At 39.1% G+C, this 12,833-nt stretch overlaps 1 protein-coding gene across 2 annotated transcripts in view; it reads left to right on the forward strand.

The window, feature by feature from the left end:
• Nucleotides 1-1,023: 1,023 nt before the first annotated feature.
• The window catches only part of LOC145496641 (uncharacterized), a 29,063-nt gene continuing 17,253 nt past the window's right edge, over nucleotides 1,024-12,833 (forward strand). Inside the window, exons 1-9 of one of the 2 annotated variants that reach the window (XM_081476347.1) lie at nucleotides 1,024-1,103; nucleotides 2,595-2,718; nucleotides 3,773-3,878; nucleotides 5,781-5,865; nucleotides 6,407-6,454; nucleotides 7,845-7,973; nucleotides 9,257-9,379; nucleotides 10,931-11,059; nucleotides 11,619-11,825. In XM_081476347.1, the coding sequence (XP_081332473.1) occupies nucleotides 1,040-1,103; nucleotides 2,595-2,718; nucleotides 3,773-3,878; nucleotides 5,781-5,865; nucleotides 6,407-6,454; nucleotides 7,845-7,973; nucleotides 9,257-9,379; nucleotides 10,931-11,059; nucleotides 11,619-11,825 (1,015 nt within the window). In that variant the 5' untranslated portion in view covers nucleotides 1,024-1,039. Of the gene's footprint in view, nucleotides 1,104-1,380; nucleotides 2,719-3,772; nucleotides 3,879-5,780; nucleotides 5,866-6,406; nucleotides 6,455-7,844; nucleotides 7,974-9,256; nucleotides 9,380-10,930; nucleotides 11,060-11,618; nucleotides 11,826-12,833 lie in introns of those variants that run through there. The other variant, XM_081476346.1, reaches the window with a different exon arrangement.

The following is a 12,833-nucleotide window of genomic DNA, read 5'->3' on the forward strand; positions in this document are numbered from 1 at the left end:
AAAACAAATGGAAGTAAATTCACTGAAATGGATTTAATTTTCATATAGCTGGGGTTTGGCTGAATCTAATGCAAGCCCCTATTGATTGATTTGTAAGCACGTGTTAACTGACAGACGACTGTTGCACCATAATTCGTCTAAACGACCAGCTTAATAAAATGAGACCAATTAACCGTTTCAGGCTTTTATTAAAATTTGCCAAAAATAATCATTAATAACCAGAAAAAAAGACTACAACAACATAAATAACCCTAAAAAATAATTGCATCAGTTTCACTTACCTCTTAACCTTTTAGAAACAGGAAACTGTTTTTTTAATGAGCAACTCATTGAAAGTTATTAAAATGTAATTTGAGAAAATTAGAGGACATGTAAACCATCTTCCATTTGTCTTGCTAGTTCTGTTTGTTCAGTTGTGCACAAAAGATAAATTGTAATTTTTGATTTGCACTGCCTTGAAAAAGGTATATGCTTTTGGAAGATAATTGAATTCTCGTGACTTTAATTTGTTCTATTTTTCTTTTGGACCACATTTCATTTAGAATAAGAACTTACTCAGGCATTTTGGACTCCTTTACTAAAAGGCGATTTGTGCGGTTTACCCAGCCACATTTTAAAGTTCTGTAATAATAACTGAAACAGTGCATAATTCATGCTGTAATGACATACAGAAAGCAGCTGTTTAAATTTAAAACCTAATTACTGTGATGGTCTGAAAGTTGATGATTAGTTTTCGTGCGTCTTGGAGATGTGTCTGTTCTAGAAACACGTTCAAGCAAGCCACGTCGTGTAGTTTTACTCTCGTTTTAAAACCACCCTATTGGTTTCTTCTCGCCCACATTGTTTGGGACGGTCGTTTAAACACATTGATTGGCTAGTCGAACACGTATTGTAATCGATTGCTAAATTTCTCGCATTGTTTCGGTCACTAGATAAAAGGTGACCGTTCCTTTATCTTCACAAGTTGCGTGGCAGCTAGTTACGTGTACGTCTGTGGAACTCAATAGTTTTTGCTGAATAGATCTCAACAGTGCTGAGCATGAGGGTCCCTCTGCTACTCATATTTCTTGGCTTGTTGCAAATACAACTAGCTACAGCTTATGGTAAGTAGATAGCATTACTCAAGTGAACGTGCGTCAGTCCCTCAAGCAATGCTTAGAGAAATTTGATAAGATACATTTTTTTACTGTATTGTAACCGCGGACCGCTGCGGTCGAAAAAAGGTTTCAAATGATGCTCGCTAATTTAAGTAAACACCATTGCCTCGACACTCAGCTACCTGGCTGGAACTTATTTCACTCTTATTTGAGAACTACTGATACTCTTTTGGCCTTTGCAAGCCAGTTTTCAAAACGAAAATACAGTAAACTTTTACTAAAAACGTTCTAATCGACTAATGATGGGCAATGATCGGCAAATGTTAAATATATAAAGACAAACTAATTTGTAAGTTGAATTCTTTTATGCTAAAAATATTATAAATTCTTTACAGGTCAACAATTAGAATTCTCGATATCAACTTTAAAACACCTACAGCAATTGTCAACATGAACGAAAAATTGAATTTTTATCAGGTTAAACAAACAAACGCCTTAAAATTTGGTAACGGTAAACTTTGCATCGTAATTGCTAGCGTTACAGACAGTTTTATTTGTTCACCCCCTAATTGATTGCGTTTTCGAAATAGCTGGCTGGGTCGCTACGATCCCCCAGGCAATGGAACCATTTGGAAATGCACAGCAACTGTACTCTTTGCATTTGGCAAAAAAATTCAGGCGAATGGAACAGAAATTCAGTACAACCCAAACATTTCGAAAATTTGCCGCCGGGAATTTCCATTTCATTTGAATTTGGGCCTGGAATTTACTTAAGTTTCGGTTGAATAGTTTATGTTTTGGAAATTCATCACTGTTCTTAGATTTTCGAGAAACGCCACGGTTCTAATGAAATCCTAAAGTCCCCAAGTCCTAGATTTTGGTCGAAGAGAAAGCGTCCAAAGTTAAGGTGGTGGTTGGCATTGACAGTTCCCAGTAACGTCCTAACAGCTATACTTTGACTGATCAATATCACCGCTCTATCACAAACGATGCTACAGTATTGCTACCACGTAAATGCCCAGCCATTTGTGAACAGAAAATTGTAACCTTTATGGTATGATAGGTTACCATAGTAACAGTTCAACCTTTTAGAAACACCATTAATTTAGCCTTTGTACATCCCGCACCCTCCACTAAAAACAATCGATTTTTGTGAAAAGCCTGATGGCATGCAACTTTTTGCACAACTTTAAAACAAATCTGTCGAGTGGGTTCAGAGCCACCTTAAATCTTCGTCTGATTATAAATAATTAACACTTAAGGCCATTTACGTTTTAAGGTAGAAGCTCCTTTCTTATAAAGCTAAGCAAAGAGAATATTCTGTCCCGTGACTATTTTCAAACAGAGAACGTAATGTACTATCGCAATTGTGATTAATCAATTTCGTGCTAAAGGTGTTGTCTTTTCTAAGACACGTGTTTCTTATGTTTTGTGTTTCTAAAGTCATAGTTTGGTTGGTAAACGCTGTCATACGTTTTGCATATACACTTTTTGCAGTCTATAGAGTTCTTATATCTACGGGCTATGGCTCGACAACAGACAAAGTGTCAATCATTCTTGTGGGGCAAGGTGGCGCTGAAACTGGAATTCACGACTTACCAGGAGAGTTTGGTTTCCAAAGGCAAGTATCAGTAGAATCATTACAGAGCTTAGGCAAACCACGACGGCAACGGCAACGAGAACGTCACCAAAAAAGTTTTAATGAGCAGAACTTTATGGCTATGCACATGCGTCATAAATCTTTACATATTTTGTAACCGTCCTGATCGTCCTATGCAAAACAACAATGTGAAATGACCAACTTCTGCATATTTTGAAGAACGTGAGCCACGACGGCTAATTTTTCGTATTTTCTTCAGGAATTAAACGCTGGCGTTGCCTCTTTAGTTTGGGTAAAGTTTTAGACCGCTCGGCATACTAAACAGATCTCGATATTTGCGAAATTCAAAGGTAAAATATAAATCCATTTTTTTCCCAAGCGTCGTCCTTGACGTTGCCGTCGTCATTGCTTAAGCTCCCCAGCGCTATTGCTAAAACGTAGGACTGCCTAAAAACAAGAGAGGATAAAGCGAAGAGAGTCCCCCCCCCCCCCCCCCCCAAACATGACTCATTCTCAATTGTAATCCCTCCCAAGTTATTTGTAGATAGGTATCCAGTTCTTCCCCGGATAACGTAACCACGCGCGTTTCGTGGATATTTTTATGGATGATCACGTGAGCAAAGTCCTCGACACGGGATTGGTTATTTCTAGATTTTGCTTGGATTTCCAAAACCGGGAGTGGTCTAAAACCTACTTGAGAGGGGTTACCTTAGGAATAAGGTCTATATGAGGAAACTCAAATTAGTTGTCTTGTCAAAAAAAACAATGCTAGCTTTACTAGCCGCGGATCGAGACGAAAGCTGCCACACGGGCTAACTCTAGAAATTGAGATTAAATGCTCTGTGGTCATACGCCCTTCCAAATATATGCTATGGGGATTTTACTATAATAGTGTAATTTAGCACTGCTATACTAATTAGGGACGGCTATAAATCGAGAATAGAACACCAAAATTGAACGGGTTAAAAACCAATTGGTGAAAAACGGACCAGTTGGCGATTTACAAATGGTGGAGAAGTTGAATTCAGGACCATTAAACAAAAATTGATCAATTTAAATGTTTTTCCATTTGCAGTGACAGAATGTTCACGATTAATGATAAAAATGTTGGTAAACTTTCCGCTGTCAAAATACGTTTGGCAAAGAAAGGACTGTATGAGGACTTTTGGCATTTGAGGCAGGTACGTCAACAATCTCAGTTGATTAGTAATGTTTGCTCTATGAAAAATGATCCACGTGACTATCATCAGCACACTCATCCCACTAGGTTGCCTGGGATATCGTAATACTTCACATGATCAGCCGAAAGCTTTGGCAACTTTACAAACGAATTTGTGTCATATTTAAAATTAATTTTTGCGATACATCAAGATTATCTTCAAAATAATTGAATCTAGGAGTTTTCAAAATGATTATTACAGAAAAAACAGCATTAAGATGAAAAAGCCTAGCATTCGAAAGGAGAAGGACGGAAAAAAAGAAAAAAAATCACCACTCAGGTATATTAAGGGCTGGGTCATCTTTTCCTTAGTCAAAAAGTGAGGGGGTGGTCAATCTTGGAAACGGTTCATACAATGTGGACAAATCTTGGCTGCAGGTTACATCTCCACTTAATAGATAAATTAACGTTGTTGTTTTACTTGAAATGTGTCACGTGACCAAATAACAGACCACTTCCGGTTAAATTTTGAGAGCTTCTGCAGACAGGGGAAAACGTTTCTTTATCAGCGTATTGTTCTGTAGTTTTACTATCTGCCCAAGAACCGCACCCATTGTAATTGGTACGGTTGTCAAACCTTGCTGAAAGTCTCTTTAAATAGTGTGTATAAAGTTACATTAGTGACAGTTCTTTGGTCACGTGACTTGGACAAGCATTCCAATTACATTGGGTATGGTACTTGGGTAAGTAGTCAGACTACACAATAAAATACTGAACAAGAACCGTTCTTCCCTGTCTGCAGAGGCCTTAAAATCTAAACCGGAAGTGAGCTGTTATTTGGTCACGTGATTGGTTGCCATGGCAACAACACTATTAACTAAAGTTGTTTTGAGCCGTCGTTTACCATAGCTAAGTTAGAAGCCTTCTGTACGCATGGTTCTCCAGATAGACCACCCCTGGAGGTTTTACACTAAATAACAACAGACCCACTCCTTAATATACCTGAGCATCTTTATTCACGTATCAGAAAAAAAAGTCTCCAAATGTTTCAGGCGATGATTACGATTAACATGCGAGCTAAATGTTTTAAGATGTGTTTGATCCATGCAGTTTTGAGGGGACTGTTGTAAAATCCGTAGGGTCAGGGGCGGATCTAGGATTTTTCAAGGGGGGTGGGGGTGGCTGGTACTTTCGGGTAGCTGAATCAATGGGGCAGTATCCCAAAATGTTGCAATTTGAGGATTGCAACTGCTAATTTAAAACTGAGAAATACTAGCAATGCCACAAAGTAAAAATAACAATAAGGTCTGTCAAGAAAGTTTGCCTTTATTTCTGCCATAATATTCACACCCTTTTTCTATTTTTTTCTGTTTACTTCTCAAAAATAGGGTGGCTAGCCACTCAATCAATCCCCCCCTCCCCCAAATCCAGCCCTGGAGATAATCGTATGAATGCCAGTGCAATTAAGAATTTACACCACGAGTAATATTTGAAACTGCCTTCATAATTGGACGATCCTACCGACCGATAGCAAGGTCAATACGGCAAGGTTGAGGTTTGAGAATTCCCCGTAAAGACCGAATGTTCGAGGTTAATAAATTGTTTATTATATGGCTTTTTGTTTTGTTTTTGCAAGCCCGTAATCAGTCCGTTGGCATTACGGGAGAATAACGCCCTACAATTAGCCAATCAGAGCGCGCGTTATATCGGCTACACGAACAAGCAATATAATAAAAATCCTATATTGCTCGAGCGTTCATAAGATTATTCATTTATTATATGACTGACTAAAAAAAAAAAAAACGCGGTGAAGTTAACTTCACAGCCTAACTAAAGAAGAAAACCACCTTAAAAATAAAGGACATCGGGTAGGAGATTTTTTTTTAATGACTTTTAATCTCTATTATTATAATTTACCCTGCAGGTTGTTGTTGTGACAACACAGCCGCGGCAGCGCTACTTTTTCAGTTTCAACGATATAGTGAAATACAAGTGGAACATGATTTCGCGTGAGTAACTCAATAGCAAGACTGATTTTAATTTTTTCCGTAAATCCCAGAAAATGAATTTTAAAGTTTTAGTTATTTTGGACTTACAATTTCTTGGATTGAAGCCACCGCTTTCAAAGTTTTGACACGGTCACTTATCGGACATACTGGTAATGTTGAACGAAAAATTTAAATGTTCGGCTCTGTCATGATCGAGTGAAATTCAAATATGTGCATGCTGTACACATTTGCAAATTATTTGCAACCTCCAATTCCAAAACCTTCCTTAATCAGGATCATTTGGTGATTAGTCTCCTCCGCAACCGTTTTTTGGGATGTCACGCAACAATCTTGGGGGAGAGCGTTGCGTGACTTCCCCCCCTCCCAAAAAAAAAAAACCGGTTGCGGAGGAGACTAAGCCTAGGATTCTTGCTCACCGTTGCAAACAAATGAGTCAGGGCGGAGAGTTTTTCCGATACAAATCTGTTCTAGGGATGAAATCAGTTTCAATACTCGAACTCAGTTTTGGTTGGTATAACACATCTGCTGATCTTCCTTTCAGCAAACTGCAGAAAGGGTTACGAGAAAACATCTGATGGACGATGTGTGGGTAAGTAGCCCTTCTGAGTAACGCATGTTATAAGAATAGCGAGGCTAGGCTGAAAATTTTCGACATTTAAAGAAACGTTTTAAGAATAAACCCGAGGCCGAGAATTTACAAACAATATACAGTCGGACCTCTCCACAACGGCCACCATGGAAATTGGGCGGAGGAAATTGGCCGTTGTAGAGGGGTGGCCGTTATGGAGAGGTAGGGGTATAATATGGCACTTGCCAGGGGTATAACAATTGTATCTTTTACCTTATTGTAGCATGTAGATACGTAACACAATCAAAATATATCGCAGACACACCTTCTACAGTAACAATGGGGTTTTTTATGCACCGTTAGTCAGTGCTAATAACATTTCTGCAAGACGTTATTGCGTGTGTACGACATCAGGCTTTATAGCCTGCAATCTGCTGGCTCCTAACCTGCGTAGCAAGCGTTCCCGTACGAAGAGCTTTTCGGCATTCTGATCGCGTGTAAATTCGCCTAACCACCACCTGCTTCGTCGATTTTTTGCTCTCGATCCAATTTACGCGCGGCCAGAATGCGGAAAGCTCCAACTCTTCGTACGGCTACGCAGGCTAGCTGGCTCCAAAATTACTTCAGCTAAGGCAGTGTCCACATATACCGGAGAAATTTGAAAATGCAGCTTTATTTCAGCGGTCATAGCTATTTTATACCATACTCGTAGAAAATACCAGGGCCAACAAAATCAATTACGAGACATACGCGTGGCGCGCGATCGGAAAGTTGGATGTACATAAACATAAAATACATAATACATAAACAATAGCCTTCATTTGGCGCGAAAATACGCTCGGATATTTGTCCGCGGACATTATTTGTTCCGAGAAGTGAACAGTTTTCCGAGAGCGTAGCTCAAGGAAAGCTGTGAGCTTCGAGGAACAGATAATGTCCAAGGACAAATATCCGAGCATATTTTCAACCAAAATGGAGGCTGTTTATTATTCTTCAAATCTTTTTCGCAACGCGCGCAGTTTTGAAAATTGGGGAATATTCTCGGATGTGCCCCAGTTTTAGCTGGGGAATATTCGGTCACGTGGCGTGTTTAGACCAATCGCGCGCGAGCGAAAATATTTGATGGATTATAACATCGAATATACAACCGCTTTCCTGTAATCTGATTGGCTGAATTTTCTGCGGTACAGTATAAATTTGGTTGTGGCATAAAGAATTCCCCTCCGACACTGTGTGCTACTGTATGTATTATTTTGTACTTTCTCCGTTGCCAATGTACTGTATCGTTTTCAATAACGAATCGCCATAAAAAGGCATATTTAACTGATTGAAATTACTTTTAAGAAAAATAAAGTTACAAATGACATACTGTGCACGAAATAGAGATGCTTTTCTCTTATTTTTCCTTGAGATATCGACGAATGTAAAGCGGCGTCCGGTGGCTGTAAGGACAAAATTGCTGTGTGTCTTAACACCATTGGTTCATTTACATGTACTTGTCCAAAAGGCTACAATTCAGATTCTCAAGGAGGCTGTACGGGTATGTGTTAATTTGTTTGCATTCACTTCACTTTGCATGCGTTAAGTATGTCACGTTCGTAATTGTTTAGTGTAATTTTGAATGTTTATCATTCCTATAATCACATGAATCACTGCGCATTCAGTATTAAAGCGGTTTTCAATTGTGTGTCGTAAAACCAAAATCAAACCAATTACCAATTAGACTACTAAGACTATCGTAAACTGTAGTAAAACTAAAACCAAAGCAATTGCCTAATTATGTAAACTTGTGTACACTTAATTGGCCACTCTCCATTGGGGCTTTTCAACCAATGTAAACAAACGATGATAAATAGATATTCAAATAAACATAACTAGGTTAAGAATCCCAACTGACGCGAGGCAGACTAGTTGGCTATTTACAAGCGCAGCCGAGAAGATGAACTCGGGGCTACCGAGAACAATATCAGCTAGCGGTCAGAACGGGATTTGAACACGGGACCTACGGATTTCAAATCCGGCGCTCTAACCACTCGGCCACGCTGCCTCCAAATTACTTAAATACCTAATTACTTTCGACACTCAGTTGAAAACCGCTTTAGTGTGGTTTTATATTGACTAAATTTTAAAAGCAAAACCCAAAAAAAAACCACTCTACCCAATCACAAAGGACACAGACAATACAGTGAACCAATCAAAACTCGAAGCAAATACAAATACAAACGCGTGCGAACGAGTTTTAATTGGTTTTGGTTTTACTTTTGATTGGATGATAGAGTAGTTTTCAATTGAGTGTGGTAAAACTAAAACCAAACCAATTACTTACCAATTAGACTACTAAGCCAATTTCAAACCGTAGTAAAACCAAAACCAAAACCGAGGTAATTGCCTGATTGCTTTCGACACTCAAATGAAAACTGCTTTAAATTGGTCCCAGTTTCAAGTCCAATCACGCAGTGTACTACTGCAAACCAAAGGAAGCGAAATACTTTTGACAACTGTTCAGTATCAAAACAATTTTTTGCTGTTACCTTAGTTTATAAACAACGACAAAAACTAAACCAGCAAACTACTGAAACGGTTTGGAGACAATTCAAAACGGAGATATAGCTGAGACTTTCCGACTGGCAATGGAAATTGTAATCCTTAATTCCCTACGTCTTCTAGGCTCGATTTCCGCCGCTTTCTCGAGCGCGAGCTCCTTTCTCGAACAGCGGCTGGTAATCGAGCCTATAAGTCTTCAAGACGCCGAAAGACTCCTGGATGACCTTATAGATTGTAATTAAAAAGGCCTTAGATAGCGTAACGCGTGCTCTTTTACAGATGCGAATGAATGTCAGTTAAATAATGGCGGGTGTAGCGATCGTTGTATCAACACCCCGAGCTCGTATTATTGTGACTGTCACCGCAGTGGGTACCAAGTGGTGGACGGCTATCGCTGTGAAGGTTCGTTTTATAGTGTATAACTACTTTGAAAGGGACATTCTCATGGTGATTTCAATGCACTTTTGGCCAACAAAGTGCTAACACTTTGACCGAGGCCTCGCCAGGAGATGGCGAAATTAATGCTAAGAAATACCAAGATCAAGATATTCAGTGAATTGTTGATGGGATAGCAAATTGCGATTAGTGCTTAGCGATTTTTCCAAGACTCGATGACAGAATTTGTTTAAAGGAGCTACGTCACCTTTGGTGCATCTTTCAAGTTCGTCGTTCGTACTGAATCCGTGTCAATCTTCTCCATCTTTAACCATCCTTGTTCCTTTATGGTTTATTATATTACCTCTTTCAGTGTGTTTTTCTACCTTAGTAAACTACCATTTCCAGGTTCCCTTCGATTAAAAGGTATTTTTGTACGTGGCCAAAATATTTCAAAATGCCGTGGCTGAGCTCCTTTAGGTCTGGCAGACTTTTTAATTTGACATCATAACCTTGTGCATGTGTAATTGCTTGAACTGACTCACTCCTTTTATAGCCTCAGAGCAATTAAGGTGGCCGAACACAGTTTTCGCGGGCGCTTTTGCTGATGCAATTGAGTGCGCGCACAGGGATTGCAAAAACAAACATGCCGTCAATAGAGTGATCATTTTATTTACTCAACACCCGCACTATCTGTGCTATTTTTCTCTATTATTGAACGCAGTGCGGTATTGATGGCTTTAGTCTTTTATTACAAAGATATGTTAGAAAAGGTAACGTCGCAAAGAACCCAGCAATTCTCGGTTTTTTCTTTGTTACCGAAAGAACCCAGTTAAATGCAGTGCATGCGCAGTTGCTCGAAAAATTGAGACCGATTGCTTTTGCAGAAACTTGCCGATTTCTGACGATCCAGTCGTTAGAATTTCAAGAAATTTGGCAAAAAAATAGTTCAGAAACCACGTAAATGATCTATCGCAAAAAATCTGAATTTTGACATAGGGAATTTTTAATAACACAGAACATGCAGTGAAAACGATTTACGGCGAATTACGAAAATCGCCTATGTCAAAATTTTATTAGACCGGTATTGACAGAAGGGATTTAATGTAAATTCGTAGTGGGCAAATGATGAAAAAAATCTAACGGCTGAATTTTTTTTAAATAAACAAAAACCATTTTTTAAGCCTTGTTTTTAACCAGCCCCGTTGCCATGGCAACAGCACACACCTTAGCCAAAATGCGAGAATAAACTTTTCTGTGATTAACCTTGACTCTTGCAAAAAACGGGCGCCAAAGCATAAATATCTTAAAAGTAATGGTGAATTAGGCATAGGCTCTTGAAAACTGTGTTCGGCTACCTTAAATAGTAATTTTTAACAACAGGAGATCATTATATTTAAGTTTCCATCAATGAAAATATGTCATAATAGCTCCGCTTTAAGGAAAAATAAAAAAAAAAACGTATTTCTCCGGGATCCATTTCATTGCTCGCGAGCCAAGCACGTGATCTGCACATGACTCGCTAGAATTAAATAATGCTCTGCTCATGCGCTAATCCATTTCCACTTTTTCCCTTAGACATTGATGAATGCAGAGAAGGAAAAGATGGTTGTGACAAGGCAACAACTACTTGCTCAAACTTACCGGGTAATTATCGGTGTGACTGTAAACATGGACACATCACAAAAGACAGGTTTTCATGTCAACGTAAGTGGAAAAAAAGCTATAGTTGATAACTGAAACGTTTTTTAGGAGAACTAGTTGTTGCTTTTATATGATCGTAGACTAGTTAAGAAATAGATTCCATGTTGCCATGCGTCTGTTTAGTAATAGATCACAGATGACGTCAAAATGTGATAAGAACAAAACAAAATGGCACACGAGGCAATATCCGAGTGCATGTGTCGATTACTAAGATGTGTTACTTATAAGCTCAATTGTAAAGAGCGTTTGATTTTTTACGGTATGCTCAGAGACGAATTATACTTGTTTTATGCTTCTCATCGTTACACTGAGAGTTTTTCTTAAATACTGCATGTACTGTCAATACCGTGGTATTCTTGAAACGCAAAATTCCTTCCTATGCATGAGGAAAATACACTTTTAAAACAATAAAAGGCTTTCCTGTTATCTCGCTGTAAATAAACCCACTGGAAAATTGAATTTCTGAGCTTTTTTATTGACACTGTTGTTTACGATAGTGTTGCACCATACAATTTGTTACCAATACTGATTCTTGAATCTTGAACATACTTGTATTCCGCAGGCCGAACATGTTCACACTTCTACGCTGGCCGGGATTCCGATAGTACCCTTGAACCCGCTCGCTGTTTCCAGCAGGGACAAAACAAATACGAAGACAAGTGTAAAGTTGTTTGTAACAGTGATGGATATGTCCTGGAAAAACCGTCGGCTGAGATAGCTACCTGTAGTGCTGATGGCCATTGGGTTCCGTCTCCAACAACTTGCATAGGTAAGCTAAGGCACGGTTACAACTGATCCTAAGCTACTATACACCTGATTGAAAAAACGTTGTCCGATGGAAAGCATAAACCATAAACGATACGACATCATGGAATAACGGAAGGTTTCAAAAAGCGCATGCATAATCATCAATATTCACGATTGTTTCCTCGTGGCATTTAAGTGATATCACAAGTCAGCTGCCCGAAGTTGTAATTGAGAAAAACATGCCAAGCCTTCCTGAAGGTAGCTATGTTACAAAACAAAGGAAAATTTACATTAACAGACTATGCGAGCAATCCCGCAGTAATTTCAATATTATAACGACGAACCGGTTAGTAGTTAAATCATACAGCCCGCGGCATGCTGATCTTGTCAACCGTTTTAAAGGGACACAGTCAGCTGGCGCACATGCGCACTAGATACCATTTCATAGCTAATTTGCATATCACAGAGACGCAATCCATACTGTAAAAATGCCCTTCGTTGGAGTTTTTAATTTGTTTTAAAGGAGTTTTTATTTAATAGAAACTGTTATGATACGTTGGCAGACAAGGGAACCCCATTTAGCTATATATTTATCAACCTGACGTTAATAGGGGTAATATGAGAGGGTCTCAATGGGATTAACCGTTAGCCGTAAAACGGACCAAACATTTATCCGCTAGGCATAAAAATGGAAACATTTTAGCCCTTTAAAGACCTTAAATCAGGAGCCATAATCACGGACGGAGACCGTGAGCGCGCGCCATTTCTAGTATTGGGGTTGTCCCCATGATATGGGACAATAATTCTATTTTTAGAACAAATTGTGCCATCACCTGCGGCACACGCGCGTACATGCTGCGAGGATTTTTGCGGATGTCGCGCGGGGGAAATGGCGTCCGAAATTCCCGAAATGTTTCATGTTTTTGCCCCACAACTCAACGCGTTTACGTCTGTTGGAATTTTGCTTAAGTATTTTCGTCGTAAGCTGCTCCAGTTTGAGTGAAGTAAGACAGTGTCGAATTTAGGTATG

This window comes from Orbicella franksi, chromosome 9, assembly GCF_964199315.1.
Source record: "Orbicella franksi chromosome 9, jaOrbFran1.1, whole genome shotgun sequence".
NCBI lineage: Eukaryota > Metazoa > Cnidaria > Anthozoa > Scleractinia > Merulinidae > Orbicella > Orbicella franksi.